The sequence below is a fragment of the Parasteatoda tepidariorum genome, chromosome 11 (genome assembly GCF_982258835.1).
Source record: "Parasteatoda tepidariorum strain Cologne lab strain chromosome 11, Ptep-v5.0, whole genome shotgun sequence".
In the NCBI taxonomy this organism is placed as follows: Eukaryota; Metazoa; Arthropoda; class Arachnida; order Araneae; family Theridiidae; genus Parasteatoda; species Parasteatoda tepidariorum.
Window position 1 is genome coordinate 5805366 of NC_141765.1, and position 20383 is coordinate 5825748.

General features: G+C 29.6%; 1 protein-coding gene across 2 annotated transcripts in view; it reads right to left on the bottom strand.

Annotated features, from left to right (window-relative positions):
- Nucleotides 1–20383, bottom strand: part of LOC107456484 (beta-1,4-N-acetylgalactosaminyltransferase bre-4) — an 88128-nt gene that overhangs the window by 54898 nt on the left and 12847 nt on the right. For both annotated transcript variants that reach the window (XM_087154859.1, XM_087154860.1), the window contains exons 3-5: nucleotides 17994–18226; nucleotides 9294–9481; nucleotides 9091–9213 (exon numbers count right to left, since the gene is read on the bottom strand). In XM_087154859.1, the coding sequence (XP_087010985.1) occupies nucleotides 9091–9213; nucleotides 9294–9481; nucleotides 17994–18226 (544 nt within the window). The remainder of the gene's footprint in view (nucleotides 1–9090; nucleotides 9214–9293; nucleotides 9482–17993; nucleotides 18227–20383) is intronic.

Consider the following 20383-nt stretch of genomic DNA (forward strand, 5'->3'; position numbering starts at 1 on the left):
ATCAATAAAAGACATTAAAAATCAAACTTTCGTCATTTTTCTCGGTAATCGATCGTTTAGATAACATAATATTAGCAATTAAAACAAAAAATATAGGCTTAAAACGTGAGCTGAATTTCAACCTGTCGCTGAAACAGATGCTTCTAGACTAGACTGTACCAGCTGATACTAATCCTTTTCTTGTTGGGGGATGAAAGAACTTGGCCCCGCCTCCTAAACTTCAAGGTTAAGAAAGAACTAGTTTTCTTTCTTCACAAGGAGGAAAAACAAAGTAGTAGAAGAATTCCTCCTCCTGAGGGGTTCCCCTTCATATTCTTTGTTAACTATACAGAGCTGATAAGATTGACTGGAATTTCCTTATCAGCTATGAGCTTTCATTCACTCCTCACCCCTACCTCTTCATCTACTGCTTCATTGTTGGAGAAGAGTTGTGGGATTCCCCTTTATTTTCTTTGTTATCTATACAGAGCTGATAAGAATGACTAGAATTTCCTTATCAGCTATGAGCTTTCATTCACTCCCAACCCCTACCTCTTCATCTACTGCTTCATCGTTGGAGAAGAGTTGTGGTTTTGCACTCTTGCATGAAAAAATATTTTTAAGCGATTTTTTTAAACTTTTTCGTTCGAAAATTTTTTCTGACGAACTGGACGTATGAGTCCGGATTTTCGAGATTTCCGGATTTTCGAGGTCGTACTGTAATTTCAAAAAGCAGTTGATAAATATAACAAAATAGATTTTGAAACAAGCGTAAAATGTTATTTCACATTGAGAAATTTTTTAAAAAATTAAAATGCCATAGACTTTTAAAAAATCATGTTATTTAGATAGTACAATTTTAATTCACATACAGGAAGGTACACTTTTCTAAGGATATAAGATTATTAAATTGCAAATGAAAGTTACAGTTTTATTGCACATTTATACAAATTTCAAAGAAAAATAATATAACATCTCAGTTAAATGCAAAAAGTGAACTCTCCACAACTTTTTCTTTACATTCATTCAATTGTTACCAAAAAAAATTTTACTTATTTTATTTAGGAAGGTCAGATTCTAAGATGATTCCTATTAAATATTTTTTACACCAAATTTTAAAGCTATTAAATCAAGAAAACAATTTAATACCAATTTATTGAAAGAAAAATGGATTATATAAATGAGTTTCTTCCTAATAAAACTTTCAGAATTAGAAAACAATATTTAAAAACTTATATCATCTAAAGCTTACACATTAAAATTTATTCTTTAAGAGGAATGAATTTGTATAGACATTAACCAATAGCTAAATTGTTTCAAATCTTTGAATTATATCTATTATAATTAAGGAGTAAAAGCATTAATTAAGAAATCTAATCTATAAGCAAATCTGATTTTAATTAAAAATACCCTTCATTACAGAAACACAGTATCTAAACCGCCCTATGCTTTTTGAGTGATGAATAACAAGCATTTTTTGCTCTTTTTAACTCATCCTCTGTAAATTTTGCATTGTAACAAACTCCCATGCTTAATTTAGTGATTAGAATCGATTCTAATGTTTTGGTACTCAGACTCGAGCGATTATCAGTTTGATTTTTACGAATCATGCTAAAAATTATCTCAGATCCAGCATTACTATGGGGAATTGAGAGAATTGAAAGCATTATTTTTGGCAAAGCCACATATCTCTTTATTCTATTGTAATCCTTTAACTGGCTAATTTTATGCCATGCCTCATCTACTCTGGTACGATTTAAAATTTCAGAAGGAAAATTGTCTGCCTGATAAAAGGCAAATTCTAACTCAAGTTGATCAATGCCAATACCACAATTAAACAAATAATAAAAATACTTAAGAGATGCAAAATTTGCATTCTGCCTCTTCAAAATGTTTGCCACAGAAGCATGCTTAAGAAAATCGTCCTCTAAAGGAAACTTTTTGAGAACATATTTACATGCATGAAAAAAAACTCAGTTTTATCTTCTGGCATCAGATCACTCAAAATAGATCTAGCACTTGATCCTATTATAAGAGACTCATCAGGTTTTTGATATTTAGGTTTCCGAAATTTCACTTGTAACAGAGAAGATTTGGATTTGCTTATGGTAGAAGGCGAAACAAATCGTACAAGAAGTTCATAATATAAGCTCATTAAATCATCATACAAAGTATGGATAGAAGGTTGCTCTTTTTGCAGGGCAACATTTACCATGGTGAATACAGGCAATATCGATGTAACAAAAACATAATATATCTTTGTTTTGTTTGATTTAAGTAACTCTTTTATTTTTTCTGATTAGCATTCTCTTTAACATCGGACTGTGAAAAAAAAATTAGCAATGTGTCCCACTGCTCAACTAGTTTCTTTAGAGAATTTTCCAAACTTAACCACCGAGTTGAAACATGTTTTAAAATCTTGTGAAGTTTCACATCACATTCTATCTGACAGTTTTTAAATTCATACTTTCTTTTACTACTCTTTTCAAGGTAGTAAAAAACTTTTATTACCAAATTCTCCACATCAACGGGCAATGATGCTGTAGCTTTTTGAGCTGCTAGATGAACCAAATGACAAGGGCATCCAATGAACTTTATATTTGGTTGCTTCTGTTTTATATAGCTCAAAACACCTTTATTACATCCAGCCATTGTGTTAGAATTATCAGAGCTGAATGCTATGCAACTCTCCCACTTCAGTAGATATTTTTTAAACTCTCCATCAAGAAGTTGAAAAATTCCCTCACCAGTGTTGTTAGTTGATTCAGATAAAGAAACCAGTGATGATACAATTTGTCCCTTTTCATCATCATAATACAGTGGGTGATCGGTTAACGAACATAATCCGTTCCAAGACTATGTTCGCTAACCGATCATCGATTCACCATAGACTTCTATGTGAAATCGATTAATTCGTTCTGGAGACCCTAAAAATTAAATTAAAAATAATGTATAATTTCTTATTAAGTTTTTTAAAAAATAATACATACATATAGTCTTGCATATTAATCAGTCCTTTTCATTTTTTGCTATGGGGCGTTGAGGAACATGTCCAATGTCGATTGCTTTTCTCTCTCTTTCAGGATTTTCCGGAAGTAATTAATAGCATTGTCGTCGTAAAAATCCCCAACCCTACTGACATCAGCTTAGTTTGGGTGCCATTCTAAGACCATTGCTCTGACATCCTCCTACTTTTTCAAAAGATCTTTAACGGCAGTTGTCGGCATTGGTATCCTCTTTCGTCTTCCTTTTGTTCAGAAGGAGACACATTTCGCTGTGTTTCTTGGTGTTCTTCATTCAAAATTTCTTGGAGTTCTTCTGTCGTCAGTTAATCTACATGTCCCATTATGAGCTCTTCTATGTCATCCTCGTTCACCTCCAATTCCAGATCTCTAGCAGTTGTCAAAATTTCATCCATAATTTCAAGGGTGTCTCCCTGATCACACCTCCGTCACCTTGATAACGAAGGATGGACACAGCTTCCACCAAGCAGAAATCAACTGTCGCCGTGTGACTTCTGACCACGCCTTTTGAATGATACGAATAGCTTCAAGAATGCCAAATTTTTCTTTCCTAAACTTTTTTGAAGTCATTGCTGAGGAGAATTGGCTTGCTTCAAAACACCGACGAAACAGCGCGCGAGTGTACAATTTCTTGAAAGCCGCAATAACTTCCAGATCCATCGGCTGAATCAGCGAAGTCGTATTCAGAGGTAAAAACTGAACTGTCAGCCAGGGAAAGTCTGTCAACAAATTATCTTCAAGATCTTTTGGATGTCCTGGTGCATTGTCCAATAGCAGCAGTGCTTTCAATGGCAAGTCATTGGTATCATGGTTGTCCTTGATGCTCGGGGCACAAACTTCAAATAGCCATTCTTTGAAAAGATACTGCGTGACCCATGCCCTCTGATTCGATCTCCACATTACTGGCAGTTTGTTCTTAATTATGGAATTTTTTTTAATGCTCTGGGATTCTCAGAGTGGTAAACGAGAAGTGTTTTAAGCTTTATAATAATAATTATTGAATGACCTATAAATTTAAATTCATTGTTAATTCAAGTTTCATTTAGTAATTATCAATACTAAACATGCTTTAAACATTTCTCCTTTCAGTGATCTTATTTTGTATGAAAATGATAACAAAGGTTTAATAGTACTTCTTTTTCAGGCCGAGAAGTGTTCGTTAGAATTCATTTTGTTCATTATCCGAACATGTGTTCGTTGTCCAAACACAAAAAATCTTTCTTGAAAGTGTTCGTTATCCGAATATGTGTTCGTTAACCGAACACAAAAATCTTTCGTGAAAGTGTTCGTTAACCGATTTGTTCGTTAACCGATCTGTTCGTTAACCGATCACCCACTGTAATTAAAAATTAAAGGATATAGCTTTTTATCTAATGTGTCATTGCTTCCGTCAGTTGAAAGAGAAAATAAGGATGTTCTGAGCTTACTTACAGTACTCTCTCTTATCCCCTCAGCAGTGGAAACAGTTATTGCCTGGGTCTTGGTACGTCCACACCCATACTTTTTTGCAATGTCGTAATCTGGGAGCATTTTTCCAAATAAGGCGCCAGAATGATCGGAAGCAGATAGTGAAATATTGTGCTCAATTAAAAATCGTACGAACAATACTTCAGCTTTAATCACAATATTTTCTTCTAATTTTGAAGAATAAAAATTGTTAATAGGATGCTGATGCACCTGTGCTTTTGCAGTAGCACATTGTTTAGGACCGATCACATGTCGGCGACAATCATCCAGTCCACCGTGGACAATAGAGAATTCTGAATTACAAATAGTGCATCTCGCAAAGCCTTCTTTTCCCGATACTAAACAAGGAAACTTTTTAGTATATTCCTCTCTAAACGTTTGATTATTCTTCCTCTTCTTTCGTAATCCATCATCATTAGTAACCTCCCGATCCTGATTAGATCTTTTCAAATAACGATCCATCACAATAAAATTTAATAATACTTGATAAAATACACAACTTAAAAACTAACGCGATAAAAGCTGGATGAAAAATAATCTAAAATTTCAAACAAAAACGTATCATTCTTTTAACATCGGAGCAGCAAAATTCAAAGTTGTTTTCAAAAATTTTTATTGAAGTCACTTCACACGGTGTAAAGCAAAAAACTAACACAGTTTCTCAAAGAACAGCTGCATTCAGGCAGATTACAATGGCACCGCCGATGAGTAACCCTTCATAATCACGTGGTTTCTCCCGACCAAGGCTAACAGCTCATGACGTCATTTTCGGCGATACGCAATCAGTGACGTCACCAAGCTTGAAAGACGACAACAGCGGAAGCGGAGAGATTGAACAGGCGCTTTCCTTTAATCTGTAGTATTTTACTAGCACCCGTAGCTCCGTAGTTTACCTCCAATTTCCCTAGCAGGGGTCTGTCTAGGTTTTTCTGACAGGTACCTATTTTGTGAAAATTTAGACGTAATTTGTGAAAAATTAAAAATTATATTAAAAAATCAACACAAAAATATGGATTTATCGTTTCTTAAGGGATACAAAAATGACATTTTAAGAAAAAGTATTTTGTGAAACTACTGTTTTTCCTAAAATTGAATTTGTGAAACTACCGTTTTTCCTAAAGTTGAATTTGTGAAGGTACCGCTAAACGGTAGTAAATTCGGCCTGGACAGACCCCTGCGTAGCAACTACGGAAATTCTGTAGCAGTTGGAGGGTATGTATGTATGGATGCATCCGAGAAAATTCTTAAATTTTACAGATGTTTTTTCAAAAAAATCAACAGGAGTTTTTACACAATTTAAAAAATCAAACATTGTGAATAGAATTCCAGCAATTTGAAAATTACATATCAGGATTCAAATTTGAGAGCTTTAAAAATCAAATGTCATGATTCACATTCACGCCGTTAAATAATCACACCTCACAATTCGAATTCCAACTATTCAAGCACTCAAAAAATATTTTTTAACTATATACATTAGCAAAATGCAAAATAGTTTTCAAAGACTTTACATGATCATTATAAAGAAACTAGTTTCAGACATAGAGTTCTCTTCTTGATTATATTAGCCACGATAAAAAGATCAAGATTTTTCGGTTCGATTTCAGAGGGTGGAAAATGAAGTCTGAAATTGAGAATATCTTGCAAAATGCAGCAGAGTTGCACATGAGAGTGCAAGAATCTCACCGAACTCATCTCAGTAAACGCTCATGCAGACTCCCAAGTATTTCATCAAACGTGTAACATGATTGGAGTGCTATCATACGTCACGGGCCGGCGGTAAGCCGAAATGGATTGGGGTTGGATGATTTGTGAAAACGTTGAATAGAACAAAGTAAAAAACCACGCTTTTGCATAATACGCAGCGAAAATCGACACAGTAACGAAAAAAAAATCTAATTTTCGAAAAGGAAAAATTAAGCACTTTTTAAAAACACCCTATTAAAAAAGGACCTTTAAGGGCTTTAAGAAATGAAAATCAAAAATAAGCACCCTTAAGCGCTTCTTCGCTACGCACCATGAAAATTCATTATTGCAATTTGTAGCCACACCTCTTCAAAATTCAATATCACGATTCCTATTCCATAAAATACCAAAAAATAAAAGATTTTAAAATGAAACATTCCATTTAGTATTCAGACACATCAGTTGAAGGCTTTTTCTATTCTGATTGGAACTGTTACTTTCTCACTAATTACTTTTGAAGATGCAATTCTAATGAGAAACAATTATAATACAGTAGGGAACCGATTATCCGGAACGATCGGGACCATCGATATTCCGGATAACTGATTTTTCCGGTTTTCTGAATCGCTACAAAAACCCGTTTTTTTTATAGTTAAACCCAACTAAAAAAAAAAAAAAGTTGGAAATAATCTTAAAAAGAAGAAAAAACGATGAAGTAATACACTAATGATTATTTCCAAAATGATGGTAAGGTAAACATCTTTCAAATAAGAACGAAAAATCCTAAAATCCTATGAGGAAAAAAAAATTTTTTTTTTTTATAATGGCGGGAAAACTAATCGAATTTCGTTCCGGTTTTTTGGTTTTCCGGTTTTCTGATTTCCGGATAACGGGTTCTGTACTGTATCATAAAAAGAGGAGTAAAGATGAAAGGTAAGTTATTTAAAATACAATTTATTTATTTTAATTTTTTACTTTTACTCGCTTTATAATAAAATCAATCAAGTAACATTTCTACTACGCTTTATATGATTGATTTTCTTAAAAAATCTGCATTCTTCCCTTGTTACTGTTTATCTCCTCTCCTTACTTAGTCAAAATTCAGGTGGGGGCTTAACCAATATTTTACAAACCTAAGTTATAGGACATTAGTTACTGTACCAAACTTTAGACGATAGAGTAGGGGTGCAAAACCTTTTTGAGTGAAGGGTAACATGTACAGTAGGTTCACCAATGAAGGGCGGCATGCCAAGTATTTAAGTATGTTGACTATAAGTAAGGTAATTTTTATGTGAACATCATTGTTTTAGATACTAAATTTTTTAATCAGTCAACTTAGTAATATATTTGCAAAAATTAAATGTTTTAAATAGTAAAATTCATTCAATCTTGAAAAATTCTCAAACTGATAATTTTTAAAATATAATAATTTTTCCTTACAGTCAAAAATCATACTTATCGAAAAAAATAAAAAGATGGGGAAATTTTATCACATAATAATAAGGTTTATTTAAAAATAAATAAACTGTAATATAAAATAATATAATATAAAAATAAGATAAATAAATATTTGAGTGAGCAATATAAATGCAAATTAAACATTTTAGTTAAATAAAATTTTATAGTTGTCTAAAATGTTTTAAAATAAAACAAATATATCATAGCTCAAAATAAATTGCACTTTCATAGTAATTTTAATACATTTATATTTAGAGATTTATTAAATATTTTCTGGATGTTAAATTTTAAACAGTATTTTTAAGCTACAAAAAATTATAAGTTAAAAAAAAATTTTTTTTACCCATGTTGTAATAATACTGTATTAAAAATATCGAGGTCTTCAAAAGCCTTGCAGGAATGAGTAGCAATAACTGCCAGAAAAGAATCATACAATATATATTGATGATGATATCCGCACAAATAAAGTAAGTATTAAAAAAAGTGATTATTAAAATGCGTAATTTGAAAAACACGAATCATAATATTGTATTCAAAATATTGGGATTTTCAAAATGATGAAGAAAGTTGTAATAACTGCAACAACAAAAAAAAAAAAGAAAAGTAAATCATTTGGATTGGCGATGGAATCAACACAAATAAAGCATGTCGAAAAATGATTATTAAAATGGGCGATTTGAAGCTCGATAATTGTAAGAATATTTTCATTCATATCAGGAGTTTCAAAACCATGAGGAAATGTGAAGCAATAACTATCGAGAGAACAATAGAAAAAAATCCCCTTAGCTATGTGATGAAATCAGCGCGAATAAAGCACTCATTTTAATGCATGATTCGAGTCTCGTAGTACATATTAAAAATATTGGGATTTTCAAAATCATCTGGAAATGTGGAGCATTAACTGCCAAAAAAATTATGGGAAAATAGCTTGGATTTATGAGGAAATCGGCACAAATAAAGCACATAAAAAATAATGGTATCTCTATTTTAAAATTTGTGTATCAGAATAATATAACAAAAAACAGGATGAATTTTAAAACTGTGGAAATGCGTAGCAATATTTGCCTAAAAACCTAACAGATTTATGAAGAAATCAGTGCAATTTGAATACGCAATTCAAAATTTGAGTTTAATATTGAGTCAGTAAAGAGGAAAAAAATCATATTTCTTCCATTATGTTCAGGAGCTTCTTCAACCGGGCCGCATTTCAACAACTGACGAGCCACAGGTTGTGCACCTCTAGGATAAATTGTATAAAAATTCTTTCTAATAATGATTAGCAAAATCGCAATCATTAAATTAAATTTACATGATAATAATTTCATTTTAATAATACAAATTCTTGATGTCTTTCAGAAATTCTTATTTTGTGCTTTGATATCTATTTTAAGAAATTTTCGAACCTAGGAAAATTGGTAAATGAATTGTTAAATAATTGATAAATAAATTTATTATTTTACATTAAAGTAACAAATACCTGTTGGACATATCATCATCTTCACCACCCCATCCCCAAAACTCATTTGAAAAACCATTGACTATTTTCATATGCTTTTTGCTCAAGGCACTTACTCCTCCAAAGATGTCTTTGTAAGGTAATCTAATAAATAAACATAAAATTACAGTTTGATATAATTAAGACTATTTTCATCATTAAAAAATTATCTAAAGAATATTTACCTATAATTCATTGTGTTGATTGCCACAGACATGTGGCGTGGTTGTTCGGGACAGTTATATAAGTTGCGATCATCTTCTGGAATGAGGTCAACATCATGAAAAATAAAACAATCATATGGATATTGTTTCGAAGCTTCTACGTATCCTATATTCATTAACATTGCTCTATTGAACTTCATATTAGCTGTCTGGAAAAAAATAAAATTATATTTTAGATTCAGAAATACATGAATGATTTTATAATTAACCTTTAACTTTTCAGGTGTATTTCAATATTTATTTTCAAAAATAACCTTTTATTTATTATATTTTTTATGTACATAGGTGACATTGTTCCTATAAAGTAAAATTGTAATGATGGTTATAATGTGGCAATGCTTAATCAGGGGTCTGTTTAGGAGAAATATGGGTTCATTAATGGACCCTTCACAAAATATCTTTTCATAAAAACGGACCCTTCACAAAATATTTTAACTTAAAAACGGACCCTTCACAAAATAATTTATCTTTTAATCTGAACCTTCACAAATTTGTTTATCTTCATTATTGTTTGCTAATCGAATAAACCCTTCCCAGGAAGGGGGGTGGGGAGAAAGACAGATGTAAACGAACTAAGTTTTGTCATCGGACCCTTCACAAAATAATTTATCTTTTAATCGGAACCTTCACAAATTTGTTTACCTTCATTATTGTTTTGTTAATCGAATAAACCTTTTTCAAGAAGGGGGGGAGAAAGACAGATGTAAACGAACTAAGTTTTGTCTTCGGCAGACGCTTTTTCCTTTATTCGTTCGAGATGAATACTCTGTTACGAGCAGTATAGGCTAAATACCAAATATTTATATGTTGTATCTCGAATTTAGTAGCAGCAATTGCTGTTTATTCTTGAAAATTTAATTTTTTTAATTATAATTTTACATTGTTGAACATAATCTTGTATCTATTTACAATTTAAAAACTCCTTGAAAAAGTTTTTTCCAATAACAGGACCCTATTTGCACAAATTCACAAAAACCGGACCCTGGTTGGAAGAATGTGACTTAACTCGTATTTTATATTCACAAATTACGAGTAATTTTTTCACAATTTTACAAAAACAGACCTTTCACAAAATATCTGGACAGACCCCTGCTAATTAAAGCCTTGGCTCTTCATAACGAGCAATTTTGTTCATCCTAAGCGTTTCGTTAACACCCTACATTGACGTCAGGGGAAAGATTATATTAAGATATCACCTTTGAGCTTGAGTATCAGCAGAAATACTGAGATAAACATCATGAAGAAAGGAAAAATATTTTATTGCTTTAAACAAATATCTTCTTTTTTTACATAAAAAAAACATATATTTTAAAATAAACTATCATAATACAAAACAAATAGTGCAATGAGTTCGTATGCAAGTTTTTCATATTATTTAATAATTTTTTTTTAAACTAAAAAGTTAAAAAAAGTAGTTTCTTTCCAAATTTTGAATAGTAATTAAAAGAAAGTTTTTTTTTTTTTTTACCAATTTTCATTTTATCTTAAATATTATATATTTCTGATAATTATACAGTGCAACCTCGAAAATCCGGACTGCTGGGGGGTTCGGAAGGTCCGGATTTCCGAAATTTCCAGATTTTAGATACCTTACTTGAATTGATAGAATTATCGAAGTTTCGAATTCGCCAGGCCGATTTCGCGATTAATCACGTGTGAGTATTCCACCGACATCAATTTTAACATAAATATACTCCTTAAATAATAAATAAAAGACATTAAAAATCAAACTTTCATCATTTTTCCCCGCAATCGATTGTTTAGATACCATAACATTAGCAATTAAAACTAAAAATATAGGCTTAAAACGCGAGCTGAATTTCAACTTATAACCGAAACAGATGCTTCTAGACTAGACTGTACCAGCTGATAGTAATCCTTTTTTTGTTGGGGGATGAAAGAACTTGTCCCCGCCTCCTAAGCTTCAAGGTTAAGAAAGAACCAGTTTTTTTTCATCACAAGGGGGAAAAATAAGGAGATGGAAGAATTCCTCCTTCTGAGGGGATTCCCCTCCAGGAGGAGGGGGATTCCCTTTTATATTCTTTATTATCTATACAGAACTGATAAGAATGACTGGAATTTCCTTATCAGCTATGAGCTTTCATTCACACCCCACCTCTACCTCTTTATCTACTGCTTCATTGTTGGAGAAGAGTTGTGGTTTTGCATTAAAATTTTTATTCTGAGCGATTTTTTTAAAATATTTTCTTTTGAAAATTTTTTCTGAGGAACTGGACGTATGAGTCCGGATTTTAGGGATTTCCGGATTTTAGGGATTTCCGGATTTCAGAAGTCCGGATTTTCGAGGTCGTACTGTACCTAAATTTATTCTAATATGGAAGAAAAACAATATAAAATTTATAATTACCAGTTGTTTTAAAAAAAAATAATTATTATTTTTTATTTAAAAATAATGAAATAAAAGTTATTTACTAATTTTTATATAAAACTACAATTCATAATATTTTTTTTTTACAATATTTAATTGCAGAAAATATTGGTTTAAAATTAAACCAATTATTCCCACTCAACAAATAAATAAGTCAAAGTATACAAACTTTTATATTCAATGTTAAGTTATAATTAGCTTAAGTTTATTAAAAATACTGATTCTTTTTAACCTTTAGTAGGTAATTAAAAAAAATTAGTTAAAAAAGCCATAAGCAATGTGACCACTCTTTGATCATCCATGGGGGAGTGATTAGCTTTATCTTTTAATGTTTCAAAGTTTGTAGTGGTTCGGTGGCGCACATAAACTTAGGGGAAGAATTCTACTGAAAGAATTTTAAATGCGCCCATCTTAGACAAAACAGTTATTTTTAAAATTATAATATGAGACAAGAACACCATGAAGAGACATTGGGGAGTTTATAATAACTTATTTTAATTCATATTAATTTGGAAATTTTAATTTAAATTATTTTAGGATGAATTAATTAATTTATTTTTTCCATTTAACTTAGTAATATATTTGTATAAAATTATATTCTTTTAAACACTAAAAACTGAAGAAAACCAAACTGATACTTTTCAAAATAGAAATATTTCCTTTTTATCAAAAAAAAAATTAATAAATAAATAAATTTATTGAAAAATATAAAGATGGGTAAAATATGACTGTTTCTTATCACATCATGTAACACAAAAGTGTATTTTAAAATAAATTAACTGTTATGTTCTTGAATGAAAGTAAAAATAAAAAAAAAGATGAATATTTTATTGAGCAACATAACTGCAAATTAAATATTTAAATAAAAGAAATAATACTGAGTCTAAAATGTTTTAAAATAAAACAAATCATTTTAACTCAAAATAAGATTCAGAATTCAGTTGGGATAAAGTTCAATACATTTTTAACCTTAAGACATTAATATTTAGTGGATTATAAAAGATTTTATGAATGTTAAATTAGGTTTTATCTAACGGTTTATTTAATTACTTTTTTAAATTACCAAAATTAAGAAACAAAACTAAAAATTATAGTATACAGGTTAAAACTCACAGTCGAATTTTGCGTTTTGTAATAAATTTGTTCTGTTAAAAAAAAAAAATCAAGATATAAAAAAAGGGATACTAAAATAACAGGGTTTGACGATGAAATCAACAGAAATAAAGCACGTCAAAACTATTGATTAGAATGTTTGATTAAAAAATCACAAATCCTTTTAATATCGAATTAAAAATATCAAGATTTTTGAAACCACATGGAAAAGTCAAGCAATAACTGTTGAAAGAACGATAAAAAAAATCGCTTGGATTTACGATGAAATTGGCACATATTAAGCACATACATTTAAATACACAATTCCAGTAGTGCCGTATCAATACGTACTAAAAATATTCGTATTTTCAAAATCATGTGGAAGTGCCTAGTGCCATAAAACAATAGAAAAATAGCCTAGATTTCAGATAAAATTGACACAAATAAAGCACGTCTAAGGTGATTACAACTTCCAAGATTCTAAAGGCGGGAGTTGTTATGATATTGTATTAAAAAGATCAGAACTTTAAGAACTGTGTGAAAATCTGACAATAAGTGAGATCAAAAAGTCACTTGGATTAATCATGAAATGGACTTAAAGAGCTTTAAAAGTGATTACTAAAATTTGAAATTCATGCATCATAATTTTGACATATAAAAATTGTCGAGATTTTTACAATTTTGGAAATTTGCAGTGATAACCACCGAAAAAAAGAGTTAAAAAAATTATAATAGTTTTTTTATTATGTTCAGGTCCTAATGCAGGTCATAGGCTGAGCACCCCTATCATGTATTCGATTATTTCTAGATCGTGCACGCTCAAACCACATGCCCTCCCTGCGTTGCGGGGGTGTTATTTACCCCCACTGTAGTGGTTGATTAAATATCGAGTAGTTTAAGAGGTAAAAACTTTTAGTGGTTTATATTATTATTTTAAAAAAATGTGACAGATTTTAACCCACTGCCGTTGATAGGTTTAATGTACGAAAAGAAAATTATGATTTTAAAATAATATCGTGTCATAATATTTATTTACAATGAATATTTAATATATTTTTCTAATTTTAGGGCATTAAAAGTATTAGATATGTAAACATTTGTTTGCCATTATATGAACATTTTCAAAGAATAAATGTATAATATATTATTTCGTCAGTTTTATAGTTTCAGAACAGATATAGTTGAAAAATTACAAGAATTTAAGAAAAATAATAAATTTATTTTTCTTAAACACAAAATCACGGTAAATAGATCATTTAAAGGGCATCTGTCTATTGATCACTATATGAACCACTAGTTAAAATTATATATATAAAAAAAAAATATTTGCACATTTAGTTTAAAGTGCACAATAACAACATACACAAGATTTCATGAGCAAATATACAAGTTAATTTAAGTTACAAATGTTGTTTTCCCTCATTAAATTTAGCATTACAAAACTTTTTAACAACTTTTGCCATCTTAAGGCAGAGCTTACTGCATGTTAAAATTAAAGCTATATAGATTCGAGTGGCAGCTAACACTAACTTTTGGAGTCTGATGACATATGTTGATTGTTAGCCCTTAGTTCCTGCTCACTTGCACAAACAAACCATATCATAAGGGTCAATTAAGAGAGAGATTGAAGCAACTGAATACAATAACCATAAAAGAAAAAATATGATTGAAATAAAAAACAATAAAAAGATAAAAGATAACAGCCAAAAACAGGGAAGGGGATGATCCTAAGGACACTTAAACAATGAGAAATATATTACCAAGAGGAAAAAACTTAAAAAATCTTTAATCTGTTTAACAAATACAGCCAAATAAGAATGTAATTATCTATCTCAGGGGTTTCCAACTTACATGAGGCTGGGGACCACAATTAAAAACACAAGTCAAATGACGGGTCGCAACTTTATCAAAATTTTATATAGGACTCTTTTATGTTTGAAGAAACATTAAATATTACTGTCAGATTTTTACCAAGTTGTTCAAAACAAAAGTATTGAATTACAAATTAAAATAAGAAGTAGATTTTTAAAAATATTTAATTGCATATTCAAAAATTCGGGCTACAATAACTTTAATGTGCACCCATGTATTAAACAATTAAGGTGCAACAGATATCTAATTGTTAAGATATAAAACTTTAAAAAGGTTGGTATTAAAACTCACATAGTAGCACACAAAATGTTCAATGACAAAATTGAGGTTTGTCTGCTGCAACCACCAGAGAATAGATATTTACATTTTAAATTTACAAATGTGTGTGTAAATATTTTCGTCCAAAATGAGTGGTTTCAAAAAGTTAAATTCGGAGAATTTCTTCGAGAAAATTTCTGATACACTCATGCTAAATTATATTCACAAATTACAAAAAAATTAAATAAAAAAGAGCAACATACACGATTATTTTTGCACTTGAATAAATATTTTCTTGGATGCAAAACCTGAGAAATAATTTTTTGTGCATTGTTGGTATGATAAATTTCACAGAAATGAAGAAATTAGGTTTTTATTAAGGAGAAAAGTATTTTAATCCCATTTAGATTTTTTTCGGAAATTGTCCGCAAAAAATTAACAACTAATATGTTTTAGTACACAGGCCACAAAAAAGGCTTCGCGGGCCGCCAGTTGGAAACCACTCAATCCATCTCAACAGATAATTATTTTAAAATATATTAGTCTGATAAAAGAAAATCGTAATGCTTTGAGCATTTCTCAAGATAGCATTTAAATTAAGGATTGAAGAGACTTAAGTCTCTTATTCTATAGGATTAAAGATACATATAATTAGTTTACACAATATAAAAAAATGCAGGCAGAAAGATACTTAAAATTTAAATTAATTTGACAGATTTTGCAGAAATTCACTTAAATGTTCAATATCAACAATTTTAAAGGAACTCAAAGCATATTCTGAATCAATAAGACAGATGGTGGATCGATGGAACAAGTTAGGAATAGGATCCTAGCTCTATCTCAAATTCTAACCACTCTTTTAGTTACATTTTCACTCATAGATGAATGAATTTGTGATATTTCCCTGCTCCTAAAAAGTTGAAATACATCACGCCTAAACTATGCACCACCAAATTTTTAATTGATGTATTTCAATCCCCCTATTTAATTATGTGCTCAATGCTTTATATTGCATTAATGCTATAACACTCAGCTCTGATAATCTAGTATTAAACTTGCATTCATAGTGTTCAAACTTTACAAAATGGCAAAGGGAGCAAACCACTTTACTGTGGCTTTGGGAGTTGAACGGAGAGATTGTTTCAGCATGTTAGTGAAGCATTATTTTTTCATTTTTTGTGGTTGGTTATCAAAACTTTTGTTTGAATTTTTTTATGTGCGTGACTGCCAATATCTGCATATTGTGCTTATTATTTGTAAATATTTTCAGTATTGTTTCATAAATGGTACTACATATACTTGAATGGTATTCCGTTTTATTCCTTTTAAGCTGCTATTTTATGCAATATGCCAGTAATTTCTGAGAATATTGATCAGACGCACTGGAGCGTCAGTGGCACTCACGAAGACAGGTTGAGTCGGTGTGCCACTGACGCTCCAGAGCGTCGGAAAGAAAACGCTCTCTAAACAGGAAAATAATATGTCTCTTCATTTTTCTGGTTTGCCTAGTAAAATATAAGGAACAATTAAACCATTGAAACCCAGTTTGTAATCCGGCTTCTGAGGATGGAAATATTATTTTTAGTGGCAGCGAATGTGTTAAATCTTGGCATAAAATGAAATTTATATTATTTTAAGTCATTTGAACTAAATTTTTATTTATTAAGTCATAAGAGAAAGTGAACTTAATAATATTTCCAATCAGCTAATTTTTGAATAAAGCTATTTTAACCAATATAACATCATGGCTATGTCCAGTGAAATAATTTAGTGAAAAAGCACCACATTCAGCAATTTTGCTACCACTATGCTTGACCAAAGTGCTTCTTCAAAAAGAGGGGGAAACTTTTAGTTCATTTTCTAAAAGAGGGTGCAACACAGAATTGATAAAAATAGATCAATAATAGTATTTTTAAATTTATTTCATAACTAGCGTTTTATAGGGAATTTTATATCCTGTTGCCAGACATAAAATACATTTCTTTATTTCAACTAAAAAATAATACCCAATATTTTAAAATTTCTTGTATTTTTAAATTAAGAGTGATCCCTCACTTGGTTTGGGTGCAGCAAGCAACGAAACACGTGTACAGTTGAGAGACCCACAATGAGTGTAAAATTAAAAATGAATAAATAAAAGTGGAACATCAATATCATTATTATTTAATACCGTGCATGTACTACTGAAAATTTTTAAAATGCAGCAAATTTTTCTGCTCTTTAGAAGAAAAAAAATTTCATATATATCGACATATTGTTTGACTCCTAATACAACTTTCTGCTAACTTATTTAATTGACTGTGACTTTTACTGACCTCAACCCCTGTGTATAAGTGTACGTGTTCCTGGAATTTAAACAATAGGGAAAGAACAATGAGGAGAGCCCGGCAAAGAAAGGGGAAAAAAAGGTACAATTCTTGTAATAAATATTTGATTGTTTGAGGAACTAATTTTTAAACTAAAAAAAGTTTGCAATGTGCATAAGCGAGTGCTTTCTTAGTGTGCACATAAAGGAGCAATTGTTTTTCTACATCTGCAGTCAGAACCATAAAAAAACATGCATAAATGAGAAAAACACATAAGATAGAAATTATTGCATTTCTAAAAATTGCAAATTAAAGACCTTTAATGTGAAATTTCATATCAAAGAATGCCAACTGCGTAATATCTGCTTTAAAAGTTAAATAATTTTGAAAGGATACTATTCAAAATAATAGATAGTAAATACTTATAAACATACTTTTTTGTATCAACTTTTTTATTATCAAAATTGTATTCATCATACACTCGAGTACCCTTTAAAAAATTCCAGTCATCTAAAGCTAGGCACTAATTAAAATGCATGATATAAATTTGTAATTAGAATGAAAAATAAATTTTATTTATAAAAGAAGTTCATTAAATGTGCCATCACAGGACTTTTAAAAATGAGTGTCAACAGTATTCAAATTTATTAAGGAATTCAATATGCATAAATTAAAACACCATTTTTTTTTAAAATTGAACAATAGAATTTTTATTAAACCAAGTAATTGTTGAAACTAATTTACCTCTTCTATTATATATATTCCATAATCTAATTGTTGTCTTTGTAGTATTGGATGCACATTGTGTAGAAAAATGCGCAAATGTTCTTCTCTATCTCTATAAGGAATGATTAAGGCAACCTTACTTCTGGACAAACAGTCATTTGGCTTGAATCTACCACCAGGATTTAAATCTGTAAACATCTGTTCTAAAGCAACAAATGGTGGGGACTCAGTCAAAACTTTGAGCCGTCCAACTGCAATTTTTATAAAAAAAATATTAATACAAAACATACATCAAATAAAGATTAAAATGTTGAAGCCACGTTTAAAAAAAATTATGCAGATAACAAATAAAATTTGTGTGTTTGAACTTGGCCACTTGATTAAACATTGTAAACAAACAGGGTGATCGGTTTCAAAATCAACTCTACAATAAATCTGCTTCCTACAAATCAACATTTTTTCAAAAAATAATTATTAAAATAAAAATATCACCTTTAGGTCAAAATTGAACAGCACTTTTTTGTTTCTGTAAAGGACAAAAATTTATAACTTTCAGAAGAATAACATTTTGAATTAAAAGAGATTTAATATGAAGCGATTTTTATTTGCTGATTCTAGTTCATCTTGTTAGTTTAAATTTTTCAAACAAGAAAAAATACATGCTTTTCATCAGTCATTTTTTTAGACAACATATTCTGTTGGTAATATTTCTTATAAAAAATTTTTTTAATAAAAATTTGAGGCTCGAGCACCTTAGTCTACCTCATAGGATCATGCAACACAAATATATTTAGAAGCAAAAATCCCAATGAAGGATAAATGATATCTAATTTAGTAATTACAGCATTTTCTTAGATATATGAAATAAATGCATAATTCAAGATTAAAGTTTTACAAAATAAGATTTCAAATAAATAAAAAAAACATGATTATTTCAACTACACACAATTAATTTTAATGAATATTGTAAATACATTTTGGGCACTTATCAGTGATTTTACATAATGAAAAAAAAAAAAAAAAAAACGTAATATCAGCAATTGAAGTTATCAATTATTTCAAATTAAAGTTATCAAAAGTACATCAAACTATAGCTGTGCAATGAATAGCCTGTTATTCCCTGAACAAAATCCAAGAAAAATAACAATTATGTATGTTTTCATGCATTATTGCTGCATCAACACTTGTTGGATACTAGAAATATTGATTGCAATTTCATAACAAAAACTTAATTCACTATAGAATATTGCAACATTAAAAATATAAAAATACAATTTAAAAATATTATGCCAATAAAAATATTGTTCTTAATCAAAATTTCTTATAAGAATGTAATGTTTCATAAGATTTAATTATTTTTGAATGTCTAAATAAGCAGAATTTCTTGAGTAATTTTGAAGAGTGTGCAAAATATTCTTTTTAAAATGTCCTTTTACCAAATCTTCCTTGGTACTTTATTCTAAATCTTGTCTCTGTTTAACAAAGATAAAAAGTAATATTGATGGTCAATTTTATTATGTAAACAAAATTAGAAAGTAAATTTTGTAAAGAAAATGTACAATTGTTGACAAAAGGATTATAATGTAATTTTTGTTTGCTAATTTTTATTAAATATTTGTTAACTTTTATTTATCGAAATTCTGCATTCTTCCTTTCTGACTTGAGTAACTTAAAATTTTGTTATGAAAAAAATTGATTTCTAAAAAATTCTTTGACTTCTAAAAATATGTATAAAAATAGGGGTCTGTCCAATCCGAATTTACTACCCTTTAGCGGTAGGCCTTCACAAATTCAACTTTAGGAAAAACGGCAGTTTCACAAATTTCAACTTCAGGAAAAACAGTAGTTTTACAAAATACTTTTTCCTAAAATTTTAATTTTGTATCCCTTAAGAAACGATAAATCCATGTTTGTGTTGATTTTTTTAATATAATTTTTAATTTTTCACAAATTATGTCTAAATTTTCACAAAATAGGTATCTCTCAGAAAGACAAACCCCTGAAAAAAATAAGTTTAATTAAAATTAAAAATTCTTAACCGTATAATTTTTTTAAAAAATTATTTTATCTTATTACATTTTCTTGATAGAAATCATTACTAAGATCTCTTCACGTTCAAAAAACAACTTATCTTAAGACTTAACAACTGCTTTTAAAACTAAATAACTGCTAATTTTTTTCTTTTTTCTAAACCATATAAGAGCATTGATTATTGAAAAACTCTGCAATGAAAAATAAGAATGCAATGATTTTTGATATTGGAATTTCTTTCTTTTTTTTTTGGCAGATCATTTTAACGCTAATGTTTACAAATCCTGTGAGATATATAAACTTTGAATTTTTGCATCTTACTTTTCAATTTCTCTGTATTTGACATGCAAATCAGTAACAGTTTATTACAAATCAGT